The sequence below is a fragment of the Rhamphochromis longiceps genome, linkage group LG3 (assembly GCF_057381845.1).
Source record: "Rhamphochromis longiceps isolate RC_006_pf linkage group LG3, R_longiceps_female_GT1.1, whole genome shotgun sequence".
NCBI lineage: Eukaryota > Metazoa > Chordata > Actinopteri > Cichliformes > Cichlidae > Rhamphochromis > Rhamphochromis longiceps.
In genome coordinates, this window is record NC_140559.1 from 31,074,137 (window position 1) to 31,086,681 (window position 12,545).

Sequence of the window (12,545 nt, forward strand, 5' to 3'; positions counted from 1 at the left end):
TGCTGTTTTGTAGCAGTGTATACACCTGAGACTGTCACCTGTCTGTCTGTCCTGCACTCTCTCTCTGTTTCTTTCTCTCTGATTGTGGAATAAAAGTATGAACATTCATTTATAAGTTACACTTGTGTTTGAATCCTGCAGCTTATCACACACTTGATTTCCATGTGTGACAACTGCAAGTGTCCAGAGTGAGGACAGACTGAGGGACCCACTGCTGCACATCATCTGTGAGGCTTTGCACCCCTGATGATCCACCAGGACAAACTCAGCAGTGTGTGAGGAAGAGGAGGAGGAAGAGCCAGCAGCAGCTGACAGATGGAGAGAATAGACAGACTGTTCCCTGTTTGTGAAGGACTGCTAGACAAGTTTAGAATCACTAATTGTCTGTCCTGAATCAGTCTTATTAGGTAATGTTCAAATAATTTTATCCTCCCAGTGTTTTCAGTGTGGGAGAAAGTACTCAGGGCCTTCAAGTTACACACTATGAAAGGCAGCAACAAGTTTAACATTCAGAAACCTAAAGTATGTATCAGCAGCAGAATGGAGCTAAAAATAAATGTTTGTTTCAGTTCTATGAAGCTTTGAGTATTTTGGATTAGTAGTACTGCTGTGTTTGTTGCATCATATTGCTGTAATTGTTTATATGCTTTATATATTCTGAGGTAAGTTGATCTATAGTGTTACATCATATTTTATAAGGATGTTATGTGTTTGTATACTTTCTGCCCAGTTTGACCCATTTAGCAGAAGTCAGCCTGTTTAAGGCTCTGAGATCTATTCTGTATGACTTAAAGCAGTTATGACATGGTCTGATTTTCTCACCCAATAAAGGAATATTTCATATATCAGTCTACTCTTCATTCTATCAGAAACAGTTATCACAGCTTGTACATTTTCTTTTTATAAATATATGTAAGCATTGAGCCAAATTTATTAATGCCAACATACTGAAGGAACAACATTTGTCTCTTATATATGATACACCTATATATGCACTGTCAAAGATACTTGTCTTTGAGTGAAGATTTAAGGTGATAAGACATATAAATAACTGCAACTTGAATCTGTACTGAGGCTCAGTATTTGGCACAGAGTTCATGTTCACTGCTGTAATAGCTAATAATGATTACAGTTTTTCTCGATTGCTAAAACACATTTCTTGAAACTATGCCTCATATTCTCACAACAGTAAACACAAATCCATAACATCTCACTCAATTTCCCAAACATCCTATTTCCAGGTCAAAATGAAGCTCTACACTCAAAACTATTCACTCTTGCTGAAAAACCAAACTTTGCCCTCAGACATCAAACACAAGCCCTCAAAAACACACACACTACAACAGAGTTTTGCACACTGGTACAATTAATTCAAAACAATAGTTCCAAAACAATTAGGTTGCTTATGGTTCTCCCCTTCAAAAACCTTTTCACATGATAAACACAAAAGACGCAACCAATGTATGTACAGTGGCACATTTTTATTCATGTACTATACAGTACAACACACACCAAAAAACATTATTCCACCTCAGCATCTTGTCTTTGGTCTGGGTCAGGCCAGAGAATCTCATCCACATCACAGGCTATATTGGCCCTAGCTAGGCAGCGGGGGTAAAATCCTCTTGCATGCCTGATCCACCCCTGGCATGCATCTACTGATATGTCTAGGCAGGCTTCTTCCATGGCCTGAAGGAGGTGAACACGGACATAAGGTTCTCGGTCATACACTTTCCACCGCCATGCCGAAAATAACTCCTCTATCGGGTTTAGAAAGGGAGAGTATGCAGGCAGAAAGATATTAGAAAACCTTGGGTTATTGGTAAACCAGTCACGAACCAGAGCAGCGCGATGGAAGCTGACGTTATCCCACACAACAACGTAGTGAGGCTGCTCTGGCTGTGCTGGTTCCCTGTAGTCCAGCTGGAACATATGTTGTCTTAAACCATCAAGAAAAGCAAGGAGAAGCATAGTGTTATAGGGTCCTAGTACGGCATGGCGGTGGAGTACCCCTCGTTGGCTGATGGCTGTGCACATAGTGACATTCCCCCCACGCTGACCAGGGACATTTACAATAGCCCGATGGCCAATTATGTTCCTCCCCCTTTTCCTTCTTTTGGTCAGGTTAAAACCTGCCTCATCCACAAAGATTATTTCATGGGGAACAGGCCGTCCTTCAATCTCAAAGATTCTCTACAAAACACATAACACAGTAGAGTCAATCGGTACCCTGAACCACAGTTCAAGAGTGCTGAAATGGCAGCATAAACTGCCATGCTGTGATGGTACACAATACTTTATACAATATCCAAACTCATACCTGAACATATTCCACACGTTGGTTTTTCACTCTGTCAGAGTTTCGTTCGAAAGGGACTCGGTATGCCTGTTTCATCCGGAATTGATTCTTTCGGAGGATGCGGTCAATTGTGGAGAGGCTGATGGCATTTATGCCTCGAAAAAGATGATCATCCTCAATCACTCTCCTTTGAATCTCTTGCAGGCGGATTACATTATTTGCAATTACCATGTTTACAAGTTCCCTCTCTTGCCCCTCCGACAAAAGCCTTAACCTGCCTCCACCAGGTGGTCGTCTCTGTGTCCTACAAAAATAGAAGCACTCATTACTGTAACTGTCACACATTCGAAGGTTCTGATTGGTGTGTGATAAATTTTGACTCCTAGTGTTTCCACCTGGTTAATTGTGTGCTAATTGAGCTCAAGCTATGCTGACTTAAGTTAACATTATTGAATGCTAGTGCTTTCTAAATGACTACATGGTGTAAGCACTGAAAAATGTAGGGATTTGTGTGTAGAGTTTTGCAGTAACAGTTCACCAAATTTGACTCATGTGTCAAAGCAGGGAATAGTGTTTATAGTTCAGGGAAATGGGTGAGCTTTTTGAAAAATAGCGTTACGGTTTTGAAATTTTAGTTTAAAAGCCTGGTTATAGTGTTTAAGCAATCGAGAAAAACTGTAATACAATAACTATAATATTGGCCATATTATATTTACATTACCAAAGTGATATGACTTTAGTCTCATGAACAACATTAGCTAATTGTTATTTACTAACTAATCTTAAATGACTGTTCAGTACAGAAATGAAGCCCAACAATCATGTTTTACTGTCCTGTGGTGTCAGCCTCAGATACTTATCAAATCACACAAAGCTCTTGTAGAAACAAACAAACAAATTAACAAAATATGTTCTCCTTCATTTCTGTCAAACAAAGTTGTATGAGTTTCCAGCGGTTAGTATCATGGTTGCTAGGCAACCTGGGAAGCGAGACGGAGACTAGACCGTCCCATACAGACAAACTTGCAGTTTATTTTGCAAATCGAGCTCAACACTGCCCCTAGCGTCCTGGAGCACTTCCATTGTGTTTTGGAATTTGCATGTGTTTTGGAGTTTGCATGTGTTTTGGAGTTTGCAAGTGTTTTGGAGTTTGCAAGTGTTTTGGAGTTTGTACGTGTTTTGGAATTTGCAAGTGTTTTGGAGTTTGCAAGTGTTTTGGATTTTGCAAGTGTTTTGGAGTTTGTACGTGTTTTGTCTCTAGGGGCCACTTTAGTTTTTTGTATTTTAATTTATTTTAATCTACCGTTTTACTGATATCTTTTTCTCTTTGTAAGGTGACCTTGGGTTTTAGAAAAGCGCTCTCAAATAAAATGTATTATTATTATTATTATTATTATTATTATTATTATTATTATTATTATTATTATTATTATTATTATTATTATATTAAATTCATATGAATCTCTGCTACACTTGATGTAAGCTAACTCAGACAATGAAACCCCAGCCACTGTGCACCAGTCACACACTGTTGTTTACTTTAAATCGATCACAGTGCAGCAAACTAACCTGTTTATCCTGCACTAACCTGCAACCTTTAAATAGTTGCTGATGTTTGATGAGCTGATAGAAACATCACATTTAAAATTACCTGACACTTAAAAAAACTACCTTTATGCTTGCTTCTCTTCTGTAGCACTAGCTAGTTGCGGAAGTACCATAACTTATGGACACCTGGAGGCAGGCAAAGAACCACAACATCACACTGGAGTCGACTTTCACGACCAAACCTGACACATCCAACTAAAATAACTGGTTTAACTGGTTACTGTATCAGCATTTTACCATTGTGGGGGCATTTACAGTAGGGGGAGGAGACCAGAGACTATAACTGTAGCTGTTGTGTGGAATTCTTTAGATCAGCCTCTAGAATACTGTTAGGCCTAAACTCACAGACTTCGCTGTCTCAGAGACCTGTCACTGTGAATGAAGCAAGACACTCAGAGCTCATTTGGTTTTCTTGCCGGCAAGGGGATGCGTCGAGGTGAGCAGTGCTACCACTCGCCCATCCAAGCAACTCCAAACCTGAGTTCCCTCTTTCCCTCTTTTTTATTGCGAGCAGTGATCATACATGAATATGCAATTACAAATACACGTGACAGTCTTAAGCAGGCATGTGTGTGAGCAACATCAGTGTCAGTGTGTATGTGTGTGTGTGTGTGTGTGTGTGTGTGTGGGGGGGGGGGGGGGGGGGGGGTCACTTCCTGTCACCATTTATGGCGTGACCCTTTAACGAGTGTGAGCATCTTTCTGAACTATAAAAACAGGAACTTGTAGCTGGTTATACTTGCAGTGGAAATTAGCAAAACTTTAAATAAAGCTTCTAATCGGCTAGAAGATTTATGGTGCACAACCGTATTAGGACACATTGAAGCAATGGTCATGTGACTTCCTCATATTTAGCCCTTGTAAAACATGTCTTTCTTTTGAGATGACAGGAGCTGGCAGGCGCAGTCGCAGTTTCAGTTCCTCTATCTCGCAGAAGTTTTTAAAAGGTTATAAAATGAAACAGTCTGGCAGGTTCAATAGGTCATGTGTTAACAGTTTATAGGCATTTGTTTTTGATCATGCATTCTTCACACGTAAATCATTCTCATTAATGACAATCAATTTCTCCAACAAATACGACTGCATAGGATGCAGTGTGCTGATCTCCAAATGCATTTGTAAGGAAATGATGACACTTGGAAACATCTCTGCATGATCTTTACCAAGACATCGTGTCGATACTGGTAAGATAATTGTTACGGCCGCTGGCCTCAGGTGGCCCCGCCTTCCTCCATGGAATCCACAGTGCTCCAGGACTCACGGGGGATTGGCTGGCCCGGACATATGCCCGCCCCAACTTCATGCGGATCCGAGCCTGTCAGACTACGCACACCATTGGCTGCTGCAGGAGCCTGGAGTACGACGGACAAGTGACACAGCTGTCTGCAGTTATGACTATGACACAGCTGACTGCAGTTACCTGATAGTATAAAAGGCTGAGGAGTCTTCATTCGTCGAGGGACTTGTTGATTTGAACAGACTGTACAGAGAGTCCCTCCCTTTTGCCTTTTGCCTGTGTTTTGTGTTGCCTCCTGCGAGACGTTTAGTAGAGCAGTGCTCTACTGGTGTTATTAATCGTGGTGTTTGTTTAAAGTTTCTCTGCTGCCTAGTGAGTTGTTTCACTAACGGATTTCAGTTGTGTTAATAAACCTTATGTTTGTCTTCCTATCTAACTCCTTGGTCTCTGGGCTCGTTTATGTTACGTCCGCTGCCGCCTAGCAGAGCCGGGTCGTAACAATAATTTTTACTAGAATTTTTCTTTTTAAAGATAATAATCACTGTCTGTGTTGTTTACGTTATGGAGTCTGCTGAGAACTCTATTATATTTTTAGATTTTCTTACATTCAAAGTGCTGGATATGAAAACAGAGCTATTTATATAATTTCTTTGGTACACCTCTGGCATTCGTTCAGTATTTCACCAATTATATTTGTTTTTCAGAAGCTGGCGATCAGCTCCAACCTCAAAGAGCAACTATGGGTCCACATGCACAGAGCTGGGGCCTGACAAAGTTTTACTGTCTGTCTGTCTAGTTTCTAGTTTCTCTGTCTTACATCTTTTCTGTGAACTCTTTCCTTGGAGGATATCAAAAGTGTGAACAACAGCGTTTTGTTCTGTTGACTGTATTTAAAAGAGGTCTGGACTGGGCATCTTCAGGGATGGCTCCCAGTGCCCCCCAACTGACATCTGTCTTCATGCATGAAATAAAGATGTTGTTACTGCTACTACCATGTCAGCAGGCTTGACTAATTAAATTTCCATGACAGAGGTAATATATTTTTAATTTTAGATCAGAATTCTTTACTGTAATGATCGTAGTGCATACATGCGTGTATGTCTGTATGTGCTCCTTAACAGGTGGGCAATCCTTATGCTTTAACAACAAAAGCAGGTCATGAAGAAAAAGCTTATATTTCGAAATCCATGACATGTATACGGGTAAAAATATGCAGGTCGTCCATCAATAGTTCATATCAAACTGTGACACAGAGCAAGAGCAACAAAAGACTTATCTCAACTTAAACTGAGAAAGAGCTGCTTTTTGAGATTCAGAAAAAAATGCACAAATTTGAGAAATAATATTGCAGCATGTTCTGTTAGTACAGTACGTGCAATTTCACGAAAAGTTGCATCAGCTGTGATGTAACAGGGCTGACGAAAAAAATCATCCTTCCCTCTTTGTATAACCAGCTTTTTGTCATGGCATTGGGTCTGTGACTCAGTGTTTATGTGTTTTCGGGTTTTTCCAATATTCTTCGATTTTGTGTCATTCGTGGATTTGGTTCTCGCATTGTTTGGTCTTATGTTACATTTAGAATTTCTAGTTTTTAGTTTTCTGTCACTGTGCCAACCTTGTGTTACATGTTTCTCTTTTTGTTCTCTTGTCTACATCTTCCATGTTCTCTATGTGTCCCCAGTCAGTTATGTGTCCAAGTCTGTTTCTCCCTTGGTCTGAGTGTCAAGCTTACGTATCTTAGTCCTCGTCTCCATATTTGTTGTGTTTCCTGTTTAATTTGATAGTTATATGTCCTGTGTTAAGTGTAACCAGTTTTGCATTAGTAATTGAACCACTCTCAGTAGCTTTAAAAATGGTGAAAGGATTAGGAGGGATTGATAGATGGGGTATAAAACATCAGGTGTCGCTTTATGCAGATGGTTTGCTTCTTTATGTGAATGATCCTCTACTAAATATCCCACACATTTTATCAGTATTAAATTCTTTCTGATATTTATCGGGATATAAGCTTAACATCTCCAAAAGCGAATACTTTCCACTTAATCAAATGGCTGCAGACATACCTACATCAACTATACCCTTTCAAATGGCTAATTCGGGGTTTAATTATCTCAAAATTGCAATTTCACGATCTCTGAGATTAATGCGGGAACAGAATATTACTTTACTTACAATGAAAGTTAAGTCTGATCTTCAAAGATGGAACTACCTACCGCTGTCTTTAGCTGGTAGGATTCAAATGATTAAGTGAATGTAAATACAAAGCCTGTATGCTTATATTTAAATGTTAATATTTATTCTAATTCACTTCCCTTTCAAATAATTATTGTTGATAATTTTGTTTTTAAGACGATTTTTTTCTTTTTTCTCATTCACACTCATCATCTCACTGCCTGCATCCTCGAATGTTTAAGCTACAGACCACAAAATATGAGGACCACATTTACTGTTACACATTGGCTCTAATTAATAATTTGCTAATGAGTTGTTAGAGTTAAGTGTTTATGCACTGTGTCTTATTGGCCCTTTTAGATTTATGTGATCTGACGCTGGATCCAAACACAGCACACAGGAACCTCAAACTGTCTGACGACAAGAAGGAGGTGACACATGTGAAAGAAGACCAGCTGTATCCTCATCATGATCATAGGTTTGATCAGTGGCCTCAGCTGCTGTGTACCAACAGTCTAAGTGGTCGCTGTTACTGGGAGGTTGAGTGGAGTGGAGAGGTTCATGTTGCTGTAGCTTATGGAGGAATCAGAAGGAGAGGAGAAGAGGATGAAAGCAGGTTTGGAAGGACTTACCAATCCTGGAGTCTCTACTGTCGTGATAATATAGGTTACTATGGAAATCATGATTACATTGGAAGAGCCATCCCTCTTCTCCCCTCAGCTCTCTCTCACAAAGTAGCAGTGTATGTGGACTGTTCTGCAGGAACTGTGTCCTTCTACAGTGTCTCCTCTGATAAACTGATCCACCTGCACACCTTCAACACCACCTTCACTGAACCTGTATATGCTGGGTTTAGAGTGAAGCCTGACTCTAGTATCCACCTCTGTGCTGACTCACAATAATGAACTTACTGTGGTGTTTCATACTTTTTCGCACTTAACTATTGTAAATGTTAAATCTATCAGGTAAATTGTCTCATACATTGTACATATATTAGTTTGATTTGCAGTCCAGAGATTCTCCTGAAAAAAATGTCTTTTATCATCTTATTGTTTGAGGTGCCTATTTTTCAAGAGCAGTTATCAGTTTCTACTAATATGTTACATTTTAAATACCCACAGGACTAGCTGCAGGTTTTAAATATTTTGGGTTTGGGCTTCTTTAATTTTTTACATTGCATAACTATACATTTGTTTTTCTCTCTCTTGTTATTCAAATTCAGTACAAGTAATTCCTGGAAAAAGGCAATATAACCACCATGTGACCAGTTTTCTCAACAGTTGATCCAGATGGTTCTGGATTCATAAGTACTTTATTCATCTGTGTCTATTCAAATGTAGCTTCAAACACTTTAAGTTAACTTAAAGAAGTCCTGACGCTTTTTTTTCCCAAGCTCTTTAGACTACGATGACCTGGATGACTGAAAACCTTCACAGACATATTTCTTGACTTATCAGAAACTGTTTTACAATCTCAGAGTTAGATTTTTTTTTTTTTTTTGGAGGGGGGGCTTCTATGTATAAAAATACAATCCCGAATTGTAACAGAAAAGAGAAGGTGAAGAAAAAAGAAATAAGATGTAAACAGTGAGATTTTTTTCTTGTTGACTTGTTGCATATGAAACAAACACTGAGACAGTGTCAGTGTATAAGGTGTGTTGACTTCTCCCATGTATATATGTGTGTAATTAACTTTAAACCTTTTTCAGTTTAAATATTCTCCAATTGAATTTAAAATCAGCTGGGTTTTTTTTTAAACAAATGAAAAAGGACTGTTCATCTGTTAATGTGTTGCAATGTTTATATAAAACAATAAAATGAAACTGTTTATATCAGGATAAACTGTACACTGTGCTCAGAGGAGGAACAGAGGAAAAAAACAGACAGCAAGATGTTTTTAAAGTGTCTTTGTAAACATTTATACAACAAGTGTATTTATAGCATACAGGTATGCTGCAGGTATGAAACATTACATTATAAATTTTCTGTACAGTATATTAGAGTCGAGACCAGTCTTACTTTTACGTGGTCTTGGTCTTGTCTTGGTCTTGGATCCCTCGGTCTTGTCTTGGTCTCGCTGTCTCGGTCTTGCTTTCTCAGATCGACATAGTGGTCGGGAGATTTGGAGTCAACAGTATCCATGACACACAACGTAACGTTCGATAACGTGTCATCCGCAAAATCTTCAGCTCTAACGATGTGTTCACACCGAACGCGATAGACGCGACCAAAACGCACCAGATACCCCTAACTTGACGTGTGCACATTCGCACCTCGACGCGTGTCCAACGCGAATCATTTGCGCATCAAAATATTCAATTTTGACGCGCGTGAACTGGAAATGTGGGAGGAAGTAGTGCCAGACGGTATGTTTGCAAGATGGCAGCTATCGAGCTAGCGTTTGAAGAGAGAGTCTCCCTTCTCTATTTACTATGGAGAGCAGAGCAGCGGCGTAAAGGACGTCCTCGCCGTACCTGGGTTCATCAGGTCCTCCTGAAGTGTGAGCGGTTTGGTGAGTTTCACCACTTGCTCCCGGAGCTGCGCCTGGATAACGGCCGCTTTCAGCAGCACCACTGTCTTTCCCTTGCCCAGTTTGAGGAGCTGCTGTCCCGCGTAGGTTCAAGCATCGCCCGCCTAGACACCAACTACAGGCAGTCAATCCCACCTGCAGAGCGCCTGTCCATCTGCCTGAGGTTAGTAAAAGTATTTAATACGGTAGTCCTTTATTGATACCTGTGCTAATATATGCTAAACTATCCGTTTATACACTGCTGACATGGATGTAGTATTCTATCAGCGAATGCCGTTGGTGTTTACTGATAGCAAACTGTGGTACGGAGACGACTGTTTATAATATTTCTAGTGATACTCAAAAGCTCTCATCAAGTCCCGATTTAATTCGATTTATGCTGTTATCAGTGTTTGCATTGATAGCATGGCTGTGGTGTCATATCAGTGTATGCTCTCGGTGTTTGCTGATATCAAACTGGTATGAGGACTACTCTGGGTTAATCTTTGTAGTGATACTCACTCCTTTTTTTTCTTTAGACCTGGTTTAATTCTGGTACAGAACCAGTTGAATATTTGTATATAATCTCTGCAGCTGTCAGACTCTATAACAGGGGTCACCAGCCTTTTTTAAAACTGAGAGCTAGATAAAATTGTGCACAGTTAATCTTTAGTTATATTATAATAACAATTCTGTCTTGATATGCTGTCTTATCACAGGTTAATTTTTCAAAAAAGTTCTGGGTCGTGTAGCAGCCAACAACTCCTCCAGAGAGGCTGTCCTGGTCAAGAAGAAGTTCATGGCCCACTTCTCGGCAGAGGGAGCAGTGTCTTGGCAGCCAAAAGAATAGCCTGTTTGAAGACCCACTGACTTCCCCACAACCCTGCCTTTTAAAAATTTTCTTAATAAATGGAGGTCTACTCCAAAATAAACTAACCTCTCTTTATTCTCTTAAATAATTGATCTTCACTATGTTCCTATATAGTAGTATATTTTTTCATTAGTATAACATGAAATTAATTCTACATGTGTCAAGCTGTGTGCCAATATTTGCTGTGTAGTAGAACTGAAGCATAAGTCATTACAAAAATTTATTTCAAATAATATTAAAATTCTCAAACAGAAAAACATTAAACATAAATATATAAAATATAACTACTTACAGAGAGACAGGAATAAAAAGGACCCAGCTTAAAGTGGAAGAGCCTCAAGGGGAAGGAGGAGAAGAATAAGAACATTGTTTCTGCCCTGGAGAGCCTGCTGCCTCATCAGAAAACTACTGATTGCTGGGGTCCAATGTTTCCAAATTTAACACAGCTGTGCTGTTTTCAAAAACTAATTTATAAATTTGAAATTTTACAAATTGTCTCGTGTGAGTCGGCATTGCTCTCAAGAGCAGGAACAAGGCTGAGGAGGAAATGTTCCGTTGGAGACTGGCATGGCCTCTTCAGGGACTCCAGGATGGCCAGCTCCACTGCTGATGGACCGTCCTGGGACCTGTCCCTCGGAGCTGTCCTTCTCTGTGGGCCTGTAAAATACAACACAAAACAACACAAAGAAATGAGAAGGCTGCTACTAGATTTTCATTTTCAACATTGAAAAAAAAAAACAGGATATAAACAGATTGGTTGTAGATATTTAGTAAAGGTAATCACAAGGGAATCCAACAATCCATCGTGAGCAAATGCTTTGAGAAGCTGGTCAGGGACTTTGTTTGCTCTTCACTACCCGACTCACTGGACTCTACAATTCGCATACCACCACAACAGGTCCACTGATGATGCCATAGCCCTGACACTACTGCCCTGTCACACCTGGAGAAGAGAGACACGTATGTGAGAATGCTGTTTGTAGATTACAGCTCAGCATTCAATAACATCGTTCCCTCGAAGCTGGACAGGAAACTGCAGGATCTAGGACTGAGCAGCTCCCTCTGCAGCTGGATCCTTAGCTTCCTGTCTGACAGACGCCAAGTGGTCAGACTGGGCAGCATCACCTCATCCCCCATCACACTGAACACTGGCGCTCCACAGGGGTGTGTACTGAGCCCTCTCCTGTACTCACTCTACACCTACGACTGCACGGCCACTAACAACTCCAACATCATTGTGAAGTTTGCGGACGACACTACAGTGGTGGGAGACGGCCTACGGGGAGGAGGTCAGTGCCCTGACCGACTGGTGTCAAGACAACCATCTCACCCTCAACGTTGCAAAGACAAAGGAGTTGATAGTGGACTTCCGGAGGTGCAGAGAAGTACACACCCCCATCACCATCAACGGCGCTGCTGTGGAGAGAGTGAGCAGCTGGCTGAGGATCTGGTCAGTACACACAAACAAAACAGTGAAGAAGGCGCAGCAGCGCCTCTTCTTTCTCAGGAGACTGAAAAGATTTGGCATGAGCCCCCGCATCCTCAGGACCTTCTATTGCTGTGCCATTGAGAGCATCCTCACTGGATGCATCACCACCTGGTATGGCAACAGCACCGCTTACAACCGCAAAGCTCTCCTGAGAGTAGTGCGGTGCTCTGAACGGATAATTGGAGGTGAGCTTCCCTCCCTCCAAGACATCTACAGGAAGCGGTGCATGAGGAAAGTGGGGAGGATCATCAAGGACTCCAGTCACCCCAGCCATAAACTCTTCAGACTACTTCCATCAGGAAGGAGGTTCTGCAGCATCCGGTCCCGAACCAGCAGACTGAGAGACAGCTTTTTCCACCAG

General features: G+C 40.8%; 1 protein-coding gene and 1 long non-coding RNA gene across 2 annotated transcripts; one reads left to right on the plus strand and one right to left on the minus strand.

Annotated features, from left to right (window-relative positions):
• Window positions 1–1,979: 1,979 nt before the first annotated feature.
• On the minus strand, window positions 1,980–9,527 carry LOC146674096 (uncharacterized). The gene is made up of 3 exons (XR_014909107.1): window positions 9,335–9,527; window positions 2,321–2,603; window positions 1,980–2,193 (listed from the first exon to the last, which is right to left on the minus strand). It is a non-coding gene; the product is annotated as an uncharacterized LOC146674096 (long non-coding RNA).
• Window positions 7,521–8,225, plus strand: LOC146674097 (stonustoxin subunit alpha-like). Its single transcript, XM_085394089.1, has one exon. It carries the CDS (start codon window positions 7,649–7,651, stop codon window positions 8,216–8,218), a length of 570 nt encoding a protein of 189 aa, XP_085250215.1. The 5' UTR covers window positions 7,521–7,648; the 3' UTR covers window positions 8,219–8,225.
• Window positions 9,528–12,545: the final 3,018 nt, after the last annotated feature.